Source organism: Lithobates pipiens, unplaced genomic scaffold (genome assembly GCF_037356315.1).
Source record: "Lithobates pipiens isolate NorthernLeopardFrog02 unplaced genomic scaffold, aLitPip1_a1.2 Scaffold_52, whole genome shotgun sequence".
NCBI classification, from domain to species: domain Eukaryota; kingdom Metazoa; phylum Chordata; class Amphibia; order Anura; family Ranidae; genus Lithobates; species Lithobates pipiens.
The window spans coordinates 30,840-43,036 of NW_027507875.1; the positions used below are offsets into that span (position 1 = coordinate 30,840).

The window sequence follows — 12,197 nt, forward strand, 5'->3', positions numbered from 1 at the left end:
TTTCTACAGCAAGGAGTAGACCAGAAATTGGCCTTGAGCACCATTAAAGGTTACATTTCAGCCTTGGCTGCCTTTTTTTCAGCGACCAGGAGGGTTTAGAAACTGCCGGCCTTGTCTTGCAAGTCTCCCTATCTGGTTATCCACAAGGATAAGGTGGTGTTGCATCCGCAACCTTCTTTTCTGCCAAGGGTGCTTTCGGCGCTCCACATCAATGAAGACATTGTATTACCATCTGTGTCCTAAACCGACACGTCCGTAGGAGTTGGTCCTCCATTCACTGGACATGGTCCGGGCTCTGAGGGTGTATTTGTCTGCTACGGCTCCCTTTCAGAAGTCAGACTCCTTGTTTGTTTTGATGGCTGGTCTGAAAAAAGGAATGCCGGTCTTGTCGGCTACCATTTCCAGGTGGATCATACAGATTGTAGTACAAGCCTACGCCTTGAAGAGGCAGATGCACCCCCTTTCCGGTCACGGCCCACTCCACCAGGGCAATTGGAACATTTGGGCCTTCCGACGTCAAGCGTCTGTCGCTCAAGTGTGTAAAGCGGCGACTTGGTCGTCTGTTCACACCTTTACAAAATTCTACAAGGTAGATGTCTGTGCATCGGTTGATGCCTGTTTTGGCCGCAAAGTTTTGCAGGCGGCCGTGTAATTGCATTTACGTTTTTTCCTGTGTACTGTTGCATTTGTTACCGCACGTTTTGACGCGGTTTGTAGGTAGTGACTCCCAGATTGAGTATAAAAGTTCCTTGCTATTCCCACACTAGGTTTTTTTGTGGGTGAAGATTTTATACGGTGTACCCACATGCCATTGAGGGTGACGTTTTTATGCTGTTTTCGCACCGCTTGGAGACATCCCGATGGTATAATAAAGGAGCTGCGTCAGTCATTGAACGTATGTGAAAAAAGCTGGCATATAAAATAACTTATACCCTGCGGGCCGACAATGCTGGAAAGACATGCAGACATGTCCTGTCATTGTTCAAATATGACCATTGGCATTTTTGGGTAAAATCGTCAATGGCATCACCCTCCCCTTTCTTTTTATTCAGCTGTGGGTCAGGGCATGTCCTGGCCAGCAGTTGATTGGGACTGGGGATGAGTTCTCAATTGCTAGGAAGTTGCCGGCGTCCTGGCAACCACAAGACATTCATGACAGCTTTCCATCAAAAAATGCTCCACTCTGAGCACTGGTGTTTTATCTGTATATCAACTCAGAGTTGGTCTTATTTGCCACCAGTTTCTTTTTGTGATTCGGAGGTTATTTTTTAATCTGTTGCAGCTAGGGGGCTAAAGGGGCCATAATGTCATCACTTTATTGACTTCCCCAATGTGTTTTAATGTTGTTGTATCTTTACAGTTTTCTCTTTGGTCGTTCACGAGTGCACATACATCATACGAAGAATAAGAGGGCCTCCAGTTTCCATGAATTTGCAAGGAATACAAGCGACGCATGGGACATTGATGATGAAAGTGAAGAGGCTTTGCACTCCGTATCGTGTTCCGCTAAAATGGCTGATGTTAATGATGTAGCTATCGTACCTCACTGTCGATTACAGGAAGAAAACTCAAACCAGTCTGTTACAAAGTCTGCCAGTGAAGATCAACTGCAGAGAGTCACAGCAGGTGAATAACAATAGATATATTAACATCCCTGGAGAAAGTAAAATGGTACCATCTGCTTAAAAGGTATGCAAAGTATGCTTCTGTATTAGTGTATGTAAACTCTTAACCACTTCAGCCCCGGACCATTTTACTGGTCAAAGACCAGACCACTTTTTGCGATTCGGTACTGCGTCGATTTAACTGACAATTGCGCGGTCATGCGACGTGGCTCCCAAACAAAATTGATGTCCTTTTTTTCTCACAAATAGAGCTTTCTTTTGTTGGTATTTGATCACCCCTGCAGTTTTTATTTTTTGCGCTATAAAGAAAACTAGAGCGACAATTTTGGAAAAAAAAAAATGTTTTACTTTTTGTTATAATAAATATCCCCCAAAAATATCTAAATAAAAAAATGTTCCCTCCGTTTACGCCGATACATATTCTACATATTTTTGTTAAAAAAAAAAAAATTGCAATAAGCAATTGGTTTGCGCAAAAGTTATAGCGTTTACAAAATAGGGGATAGTTTTATGGCATTTTTATTAGTAATTTGCAACGTTATGGTGGACACATCAGACATTTTTGACACATTTTTGGGACCATTGTCATTTATACAGCAATCACTGCTATATAAATGCAGTGATTCCTGTGTAAATGACACTGGCAGTGAAGGGGTTAACCAGTGGGTGGCAGTGTAGGGGTTAAGTGTTCCTAGGGGTGTGTTACTAACTGTGGGGGGCTGGGCTTTCATTTAGTGAACACTGATCTCTGCTCCAATCACATGGAGCAGAGATCAGTGTCTATAGTTGCTAGGCAGAATGGTGAAATGCTGTTTGCAATGGCATTTCTCCGTTCAGCTGCCCCGTGAGACGATCGTGGGTATGCCCGCGGCGATAGTCCGTGGGACCCGTGACCGGACTCACGGGTGTCCCGACTGGCACGCGAGCGTGGCGGCTCGCTCGCGATGGCAGGGTGGCAAATTTAAAGGGACGTACAGGTACGCCCATTTGCCTGCCATTCTGCCAACGTACATTGACATGCGCCGGTCGGTAACCATTTAACAATACATTCCCCTTATTTTCTTCCTTTTATAGTCTGATAAAGGCTAAGTATAGGTAAAACCTTGTGTTTTTTTTTTTTTTTTTTTATATCGGCAAAAGGGGTGTGTCGTACATTTAATCAAAATTGTCCCGTGTGCTGATTCTGGTTGACATAGGAGAAATCCTCTGACCCAATACCCTGCAGCCGTAATCTTTTTCTTTTTGAGGGTAAACTTATCACTCAGTAAGTCAATCGCCCTAGAGGCAAAGAAAATCTCCACATCAAAATTGTGTTTATCAAATTTTTAAAAGAAACAAGTGCAACATTCTAACAGGAAAAAACACGCACGCCATCATGAAATCCAATAAAACATAGTAGTCGAACGCAGTGTTTACATGAACATCAACCCAACATGTTTAGTCTGATCAGATGTCTTATCAGACAAAACATGTTGATCATCTAACCACTGCATTCAACCACTACGTTTTATTGGATTTCAAGATGACGTGCCTGTTTTTTCCTGTTGGATGCCAGTGCAATATTCTTTTAATAAATTTGATAAAAATGGTTTTGCACGAGATTTTCTTTGCTTCTAGGATGATTGACTTACTGAGTGAGATCAGAAGCTTACCTTGACTGACATGGAAACAGATGGTGGATCTGCCATAGAGTTTAAAGTTTGGGAGAGCTTAGTCTCCTGATGCCCATCTGATTCTGTTAATAGCATTTGAGTCCACACAATCCGGTAAGCACATTTGAACCCATTTACTAGTGGCAGCTTACGCACCAAGGAGTAAATACGGCTTTCTTCTATCAGTACTAAAGTTTGATAACCTTTTGGGCTTTTGGAACCTTTTCTTTTGATGTTGCATATGGACTTTAATTCATATACATTATATACAAGTGGATCATTCAGTCTGGATAGGATTGTATGACGCACCATTCGTTTTGAGTTTTTAAAATTTTATTAATTTTCATTCTTTTAATAAGTCACTTTATATTGCTAAAAATGTATAGCACAGCACTTTTAATTTTCCTTATTTTTGCACAATGTTATGCCAAATTGTGGTGTTTGCAGCTGTTTCGTTTATAGGTTTATAGCGCAGTATACTATTAGAACTTACTATAGTACAGATAACTTGTCTAAGGAAAGGAAAGCTGCAACACATTACATTCCAGGAAATTTGGGCCCCAATCACTAAGAAGTATGCATTATTTTAACTATTCTATAATTTCTCCCATGAATGGTTGAAATACAGAGTTGCTTTTTAAACACTGTGCAAACGTTTTCTATTCAGGTGTGAAAAAATTTGGTAAAGAATGCTTTCAATATATATATATATATATATATATATATATATATATATATATATATATATATATATATATATATATATATATATATATATATATATATATATATTTCTTTTTCATACATCATGGGACACAGTCGGGCTAATATTCATTACCTGCTGGGTTATACTCCATTTCCAGGTGAATGGACACTGTTAGACCAAAGGTCTTTAGCCAGGAAGTGATCCCCTCTTATAGAACTCCTCCCATACAGGAAGTACTTATTTTTCCAGTGTCTGCAAGGTGCATGGCACAGTTTGTGGGACTAGAGACCTGGAGCTCAGAGAGCTCAAACGGTTCTTAAATGAATCAAGGGATTGACCGATCGGATCCATTTGACACAGGCTTTATATGCTTAGATAAAGGGTAAACACGCCTCACAAATAATAAAAAAGATCCTGCAAGGTTTTGCCTGTAATGTGGCCTCTGGGCACTGGACCCTGCGAAGAGGAATCATGGATACCACAGCGTTAAGGCATTCCTGCAGGATGCTGTACATGTCCAGGGGGGTGGACCCTAAACATGAAAAGGTTACCCAGTCCTTAAAGGTCCTCAAGTGACCGTGCCGTGATGGGTGAAGTTTGGGCTCTTAGTTTCTAAGCTGCCCTGCGTCTGGATGGGTACGTGAAACCCCTTTACTTATGGGGTGTCCCAGTGATTGTAACAATCAGTCAACCTAGATGGAGGCTGGACACCTGTGTGCGGTGACCATACAAGGCAGTTTTTGGCTAGCTGTGAGTGTTTGCAAAGCGTACCTTTCTTTTCATACGTCAGGGGACACAGGGCCATGTTAGTTACTATGTGGGTTATAGGCCACCTCCAGGTGATGGACACTGGCACGCCCTAAGACAAGAAGTGCACTCCCTATATAACCTCTCCCACTACTGGGAGTACCTCCAGTTTTTTTCACTGTGTCTAAGGTGTTGGTCAAGAGTAAAGATGTGCTGTGCTGAGCTCCACTGGATCAATCCTTGCTGGTGTTAGTCATGCTGACCGGATCCATTCAAAGTGTCCTATTTTGGGCCAAATTGTATCATTACCTGGGCCTCGTATCCAAAGAAACAAGGTTTTTGCCTGCGACTGCTTCTTTTTTTTAGAGAGCTGGACCCTAGGATCCAGTACTTTTTGGTTAGTGAGGCCATAAAGTTTTTACTGGCAGGGTGCTGTTGCAGGTCCAGGATTGCAGGTTTCCTCTAGGGTCCCCTGCTCCTGAAGGTTTAACGCAACCCATCGTGAAGGGTGAAGATTGGGTCTGTTGGATTACCACAGAAAACCCTGCAGCAGGAAATGTAAGTGAAGTTTTCTAAGAAATCTTTTGAATTTTCTTATGAATGTCTCCTTTAAAAAAAAAATGTTGTCATGCCTATGTGTCAACACTGGGGGCTGCATTGGGGGGCGGGGCTGACGACGTCTGCATTCTCCGTCAGGTGCACGTGGAGGCAAGCTTTTAAAAGCACACTGTTTGCTGCTGCGGACTGTGGAGGAACACGAGCAAAGAGGTGGCTTTTTTCAGGTTTGTGACACAGGCATTTTCCTTTTGACACATTGTTACTGCTTCAGGCTGGGCATTAATAGCAGCAATTTTTGCTGGACTATAGCCATAGCAGTGTATGCATTCTTTCTGGTAGTGCCTCTGCTTTGTGCATCAGGCTATGAGTGGAAGGGGGACAAGGAACTCCTCAAAGGGTTCTAAAGGATCGCTTGTTTTACAGCAACTTAAGTCCAAGAAAATGTCCTCCTCTGAGAGTGATGTGGCCAGTCAGTGAGTCGTCAGGGGGGACTGATGTTGCAGCAGCAGTGCTGGACACTTCAGCCCCTATATATTAATCACCCAGGAGGTTTTTTTTTTTTTTTTTTTCTTCTACCATTTCAAGTTTGGAACAGAAGATTTATACTATGATCACTTTTCGTAGTGGATCCAAGCTTAGCAGATCCCCATACATACTGAAGTGCAAGGGGCAGGGGATCAGGAAGTTCTTCCAAAAGATTAGGAAGACACTGATATCTCCTCTTCCGAGGATCCTAATATAGATGGAGTAGTCTCACAAGAAAGTTTGTTGGTACATTCCCTTACTAAGTTGGTTCGTTCAATTTTTTTCTCCCTGTAGCGCAGTTAATTGATGAGCCCACCTCTGTTTTGGGATAACTAAAGCTTCGGTAGACAATGCACAAATGTTGAAGGATCCAACAGATAAAAAGTTGGAATTTCTTTTGAAGAACAGCATTTTTCTCCTTTCGTCTTCAAGGACAGCCTCTGAGATATAGGGCTCCTCCCTCCGGGACAGGAAACACGTCTACCCAATCAGATAAAAAGGGTGGTCCTCCAGGCCCTCCTCAGTTTTTGGGTTTCCTGATGGACGGAAGCATGTGAGGAACCTGGGGAGCTCCATGTTCCAGGACTGTCCTGGGGGGAGCCTCTGAAGTACCTTCTCCTCTGCCCAAAGCGCCCCTCTGTCTAGTTAGTGCAGTGAAGAGAGGGTTGCTTGTACACCGCTGCCTATAAGCTCGAGGAGAGTTGGACCTCTGAAGAGTGGCGGATCCCCTACCTCCATTTTGTCACACAGTCTGGTCGTGGGTCATCAGAAAAAGGCATGGCGCCCAACAATGAACGGCGTCCACGAGGCATGCGGAACGTCCGTTCCGGGTATGGTTACGAACGTACGTGCTTCCGAGTTCCAACAAACGGAAGTGGCGCAGATTCTGGCGGGACCGCATCATCAGAGGTTGCCAGGAGAAGGTTCCAGTCTCCAGGCGCAGCGTGTATGGCTTCCGGGGCCTGTGTAGATCCAGGGGCCTGTGTAGATCCAGCAGAGGCTGTGACAACACTAAGGAGCCATGGAGGGCACTGCAGCAGTTCAGGCAGTCGACTGCGGTTCTTCTGGCACAGGCACTTCTCAGGCAAGCGTGGTGAGAGCAGACCATGGCTTACTCTGGGAGGGGGTAAGGTCCTTTGTGACCGAGGCCATTCCCTGGGTAGGGGACCACAGGCTAAGGGCTGGGCACTTCTCTCCTTCCCCCTGAGCACAGTGGTGGTGACGGTTGGGAACAGGCTTTCATGATTTGTTTTCTCTCCTTCCTTTTGCTTTCAGGGTAAAGCACGGGTCAGATCTCAGATACAGCGTCCAAGGAGAAAGTGTGTTTGTGGGACAAAGCTTGGGCCCAATTGGGAGAAGCCGCTTTGCCCCGAATGTGTCAATAATGTATCTAAGGATGACTCTGACAAAGTGTCAGAAGATCCTTTCGTCAGTAAAAGACGAGATTGCATCCACCTTCAAATCATTTAGAAGAATGATGGATAAGATGCAGGGCCCCTCTGTGCCCTTATCTAGAGCGGCAAATTTGCCCTCCCTGTCTGAGCCCAGTCGGGAGGATAGGGAAGATAGGGAGAGGGAGCCCGGGTCGCTGGCCTCTTCTCAGGTGGACTCAGGGTCTGACTCTGAGGAAGAGGAAGATTGCTCCAGAGGGTCCAGGTACAAATTGACATTGGACGATGTGGGGGATTGGTTAAAGGCGATCTATGAGACCCTAGAGATCAGAGAGGAGTCGGTACAGCTTTCTAAGCAGAACCTCATGTATCAGGGGGTCTCTGCTCGAAAATCCAGAGTTTTCCCTGTGCACAAGTCTCTAGCGGAAGCATTCTTTCTGGAGTGGGAGCACCCTGAGAGGAGACTGTTCTTTTAGGTAGTCTCAAATGCAGATTTCCCTTTGAAAAGGATGCAGCCCAGCCTTGGAACAAGGTTCCTAAGTCGGATGCGCCGCTAGCAAAGGTGTCCAAAAAGACTGATTTGGCCTTCGATTATCTAGGATCCCTTAAGGACCCAATGGGCAAATGGGATGATGTGCGGTTAAAGAAGGCTTGGGATGCCTCCTCTATTGCACTCAAACCTGTCCTTGCAGCCACCTGTGTGGCTAGAAATTTAGAAAGCTGGTTAACTCAGTTACAGTCTCATTTTTCTACAGGCACGTCCCGACAACAGCTGCTGAAAGCCTTTCCCTTTATTTAAAGCAGTTGGGTTCCTGGCCAATGCTTCTGTAGAGTCGGTAAAGCGAGCGGCTTTGGTTAACGCGCCAAGAAGGGCTGTATGGCCGAAAGCCTGGTCGGGAGATTCAGCATCAAAGCTCAGGCTTTGTGGATTTGGATTGCCTTTCTCAGGCGATTACCTTTTTGGCCCTGGGCTCCAGGAGGGCAAAATACTAAAGGCCCCTTATGAAGAGGTGCCCCCGCTCGCTCGGGTCGGGGGAAGGCTTCTGTAATTTTCAATGATCTGGCAGGAACAAACTAGAGTTCTGAGAATTCCCGTCTCCTTGTTTTCTCAGATCCCAGAGATCCAGGGAAAAGGAAGTCTTTCTAGCTCTGGATCATCTCGTCCCAGAAGGTGACATCAGAGGTTCCCACAGATGAGCAGGGTTCAGGGTTTTATTCAAACCTTTTCACGGTTCCAAAACTGAACAGGGAGGTAAGACCCATTCTAGATTTCAAGGATCAGAACCGGCACTTAAATATCCGGTCCTTTCGCATGGAGTCAATCCGATCAGTTGTCTCCATCCCTCAAGGAGGGGAATTTTTGGCATCAATCGATATCAAAGATGCATATCTCCATGTGCTGATATTTCCTGCTGATCAGATCCTGGTGCCTCCTTTAGCCAGGTTTAAGGGCTCAGGTTATAACTATCCTAGCCTATCTGCTTTTAGTAGATCAATCAGTCACCGGTCTAAACCAAAGTTTAATCTCAGCCGTAAGCTGCCTGGAATTCCTAGGCTGGAGTCTCAACCTAGAAAGGTCCTCCTTAAAACCATCAAGGAGATTACAGTACTTGTGGCTGATCATTGATACCGTTTAAAAGAAGGTACCGTATTTGCCGGCGTATAAGACGACTGGGCGTATAAGACGACCCCCTATTTTTCAAGTGAAAACATAGGTTTTGGGCAATACTCGCGGTATAAGACTACCCCCCTTCTGAGGCAACACCATTTAAAAAAAACATTAGAACGATTAAAAAATACAAAGCAAGAATGCCAACTACTCATCTGCCATGCTGTGTTATATCATAAAGTAAATCAAACAATAATAACTATAATGCCGCGTACACACGGGCGGACTGTATGGCCTACTTAGTCCGCCGAAACACATTTCAGCGGACAGTCCGCTCGTGTGTGGGCTTCAGCAGACTTTTTCAGCGTGCAGTACGGCGGACTAAGTATTTCGGAATGTTCGAAATACTGTCCGTCGTACTCGCATTTCGGCGGACAATCCGCCCGTGTGTATGCCAGTCCGCCGTACTTTTGAAATGAGCGGACTTTTCCCGTCCGGAGAAAAGTCCGCTCATTTTGAGCGGGTATCCAGGTAGGCGGGGCCCGCCAAGGAGACGTCGCTGGCCCCGCCGCCTGGTATGGACTTAAAGGGGAACCCCAACGCCGAAAAAAAAAAATCGGCGTGGGGCCCCCCCCCCCCCCCAAGTCCACAACAGACCCTTGTCCGAGCACGCTACCTGGCCGGCCAGGAAAGAGGGGCGAGCGAGCGCCCCCCCTCCTAAACCGTACCAGGCCGCGTGCCCTCAACATGGGGGGGTGCCTAAGCACCTTGTCCCCATGTTGATGAGGACAAGGGCCTCTTCCCGACAACCCTGGCCGTTGGTTGTCGGGGTCTGCGGGCGGGGGGCTTATCGGAATCCGGGAGCCCCCTTTAATAAGGGGGCCCCCGGATACCGGCCCCCCACCCTATGTGAATGAGTATGGGGTACAATGTACCCCTACCCATTCACCTGTAAAATAAAAGTACAAAAAAAAACACAACACACGAGATAAAATACTTTATTGCACAGCTCCGGGGGTCTTCTCGCCGGACTCCTCCGCTATCTTCTTGTAGCTCTTTTGCTAGCGGAGGAGTCCGGCTTTCTTCCTCGCCGCCAGCCTCTTCTTCCGACTTCGGGGGTCTTGTCCCCCTCTTCGGTTCTTCTGCCGGGCCACCGCGCCTTCTTATAGCTCTTTTACAGACGGTGGCCCGGTCTTCTGTCGCCGCCTCCCTCTCCCTCTCCCTCTCCCTCTCCCTCTCCCTCTCCCTCTCCCTCTCCCTCTCCCTCTCCCTCTCCCTCCCCCCCCCAATCCGAGCAGGCTCTGTATTCATTAATAGAATACATCGCTCGCCGGGGTTGGCTCAATGGCGTATACTGTTTGTAGCTGAAGCCACATACAGTATTGGCAGACATTTGGGGGCTGACATCCATCGGGCAGCATTGTATATCTGTATACCCGGCGTATAAGATGACCCCTGATTTTTGGGCATTTTTTTTAAGTGTAAAAGGTAGTCTTATACGCCAGCAAATACAGTATTCTTACCCCAGGCAAGAGTCCGCTCCATAAAGGATGATTTGAAAGGATGAACTGATTTGACTTGCCAAAACAAAGAAAAATCCTTCCATTCGGCTGTGCATGAAATTTAGGAAAGATGGTTGCCTCTTTCGAGGCCGTTCCTTATGCGCAGTTTCATTCAAGACTGCCACAAAACGCCATTCTGTAGGCCTAAAACAAGAGAGAGTTCAGGCTTTGGACTTTCCAATGCACTTCTCCCCCAAGGTACGTCAGAGCCTCAATTGGTGTTTGATATCCAGCAACCTCCAAAAGGGGAAATCCTTTCTATCAGTATCCTGGAACGTGGTAACAGATGCCAGCCTTCTTGGCTGGGAGCAGTCCTGGAAGAAGCATCTGTCCAGGGGAAGTGGCCCAAGTCAGAAAGGATAAACAAGGATAAACAAGTAGATTCCATTTCGTGGAAAACTTCCATGAAACTTTTATACAATGCCTGCTATTCTCCTTTTACATGTGAGTGCACATTTTGTTGCCTAATAAATTTGGTATTTTAAATACTGCACCCAGAGGCGCCTCTCTACTTGTTTAACCACTTGCCGACCGCCGCACGCCGATGTACGTCGGCAGAATGGCACGGGCAGGCATAAGCACATACATGTACGTCCTTTGCCTCCCGCGGGTCGGGGGCCCGATCGGGCCCCCGCCCGGTGCCTGCGGCGGTCGGTTTTCGTTCGGGAGCGATCCCGGACGAGGGGACGGCCATTCATTCATGGCCACCCCCTCGCGATCGCTCCCGACGAATGGAAATCCCCGGTGACATCACTTCCTCTCCTGTAATGTAAACACAGGAGAGGAAGTGATGTATTCTCTCCTCCGTGTCGGTATTTTTCGTTCCGACACGGAGGAGAGCGGATCAGTGAGTTGCACCAACACATCCCACACACAGTAGAACATGCCAGGCACACTCACACCCCCCCTTTACCCCCCGATCACCCCCCCAATTACCCCTGCCCCCCAGTCACAGTGACACCAATGTCATTTTTTTTTTTTTTTTTTTTTTTTTTGCATTGGTGTCATTTGTGACTGTAATAACTGTTAGGGCAGTTAGGGTTAGCCCCCTTTAGTTCTAATGTACCCCCCTAACCCCCCCAATAAAGGTTTAACCCCGTGATCACCCCCCGTCGCCAGTGTCACTAAGGCTGGGTTCACATTGCAGCGGTTTATGAGAACGAATGTGATTCGCACCGCACTGCAGTGCAAATCACATCCGATCTCTGTGCGATTCGAGTTCAGCCATTCGCCGCACCCGCCACACCCGCCGCACCCGCCGCAAATTCGCACGGGACCCTTTTTTTGGCCCGCAGCAGAATCGGATCGCATGGGTGTTCACACCATGCGATCCGAGTTTGCAGATCGCACTGCGATATGCGAACTGATCTGGGGGTGTCAGTAACATTTCACTGACACTCCCAGCAGTTCGCATAGGGCAGTGTGAACTGCCGCCGGGAGGCATGCGATGCGGGAACCCGCCGCGGATTCGCGGCGTTTCCGCATCGCTCCAGTGTGAACCCAGCCTAATAAGCGATCATTTTTCTGATCGCCGTATTAGTGTCACAGGTGACGCTAGTTAGGCAGGTAGGTATTTAGGTTCGCCGCAGCTTTTTATAGCGCTAGGGACCCCCATATACTACCGCATAAAGCCCCCTGATTGCCCCCTAGTTAACCCTTTCACCAGTGATCACCATATAACTGTTACAGGTGACGCTGGTTGGTTAGTTATTTTTTTATAGTTTCAGGGCACCCGCCATTTATTACCTAATAAAGGTTTAACCCCCTGATCACCCGGCAGGTGTCATTTGTGACTAATAACTGTTAGGGCAGTTAGGGTTAG

The 12,197-nt window shown here is 46.8% G+C and overlaps 1 protein-coding gene across 2 annotated transcripts in view; it reads left to right on the plus strand.

The window, feature by feature from the left end:
• Positions 1–1,325: 1,325 nt before the first annotated feature.
• The window catches only part of TBC1D22B (TBC1 domain family member 22B), a 496,720-nt gene continuing 485,848 nt past the window's right edge, over positions 1,326–12,197 (plus strand). For both annotated transcript variants that reach the window (XM_077467354.1, XM_077467355.1), the window contains exon 1: positions 1,326–1,626. In XM_077467354.1, the coding sequence (XP_077323480.1) occupies positions 1,341–1,626 (286 nt within the window). In that variant the 5' untranslated portion in view covers positions 1,326–1,340. The remainder of the gene's footprint in view (positions 1,627–12,197) is intronic.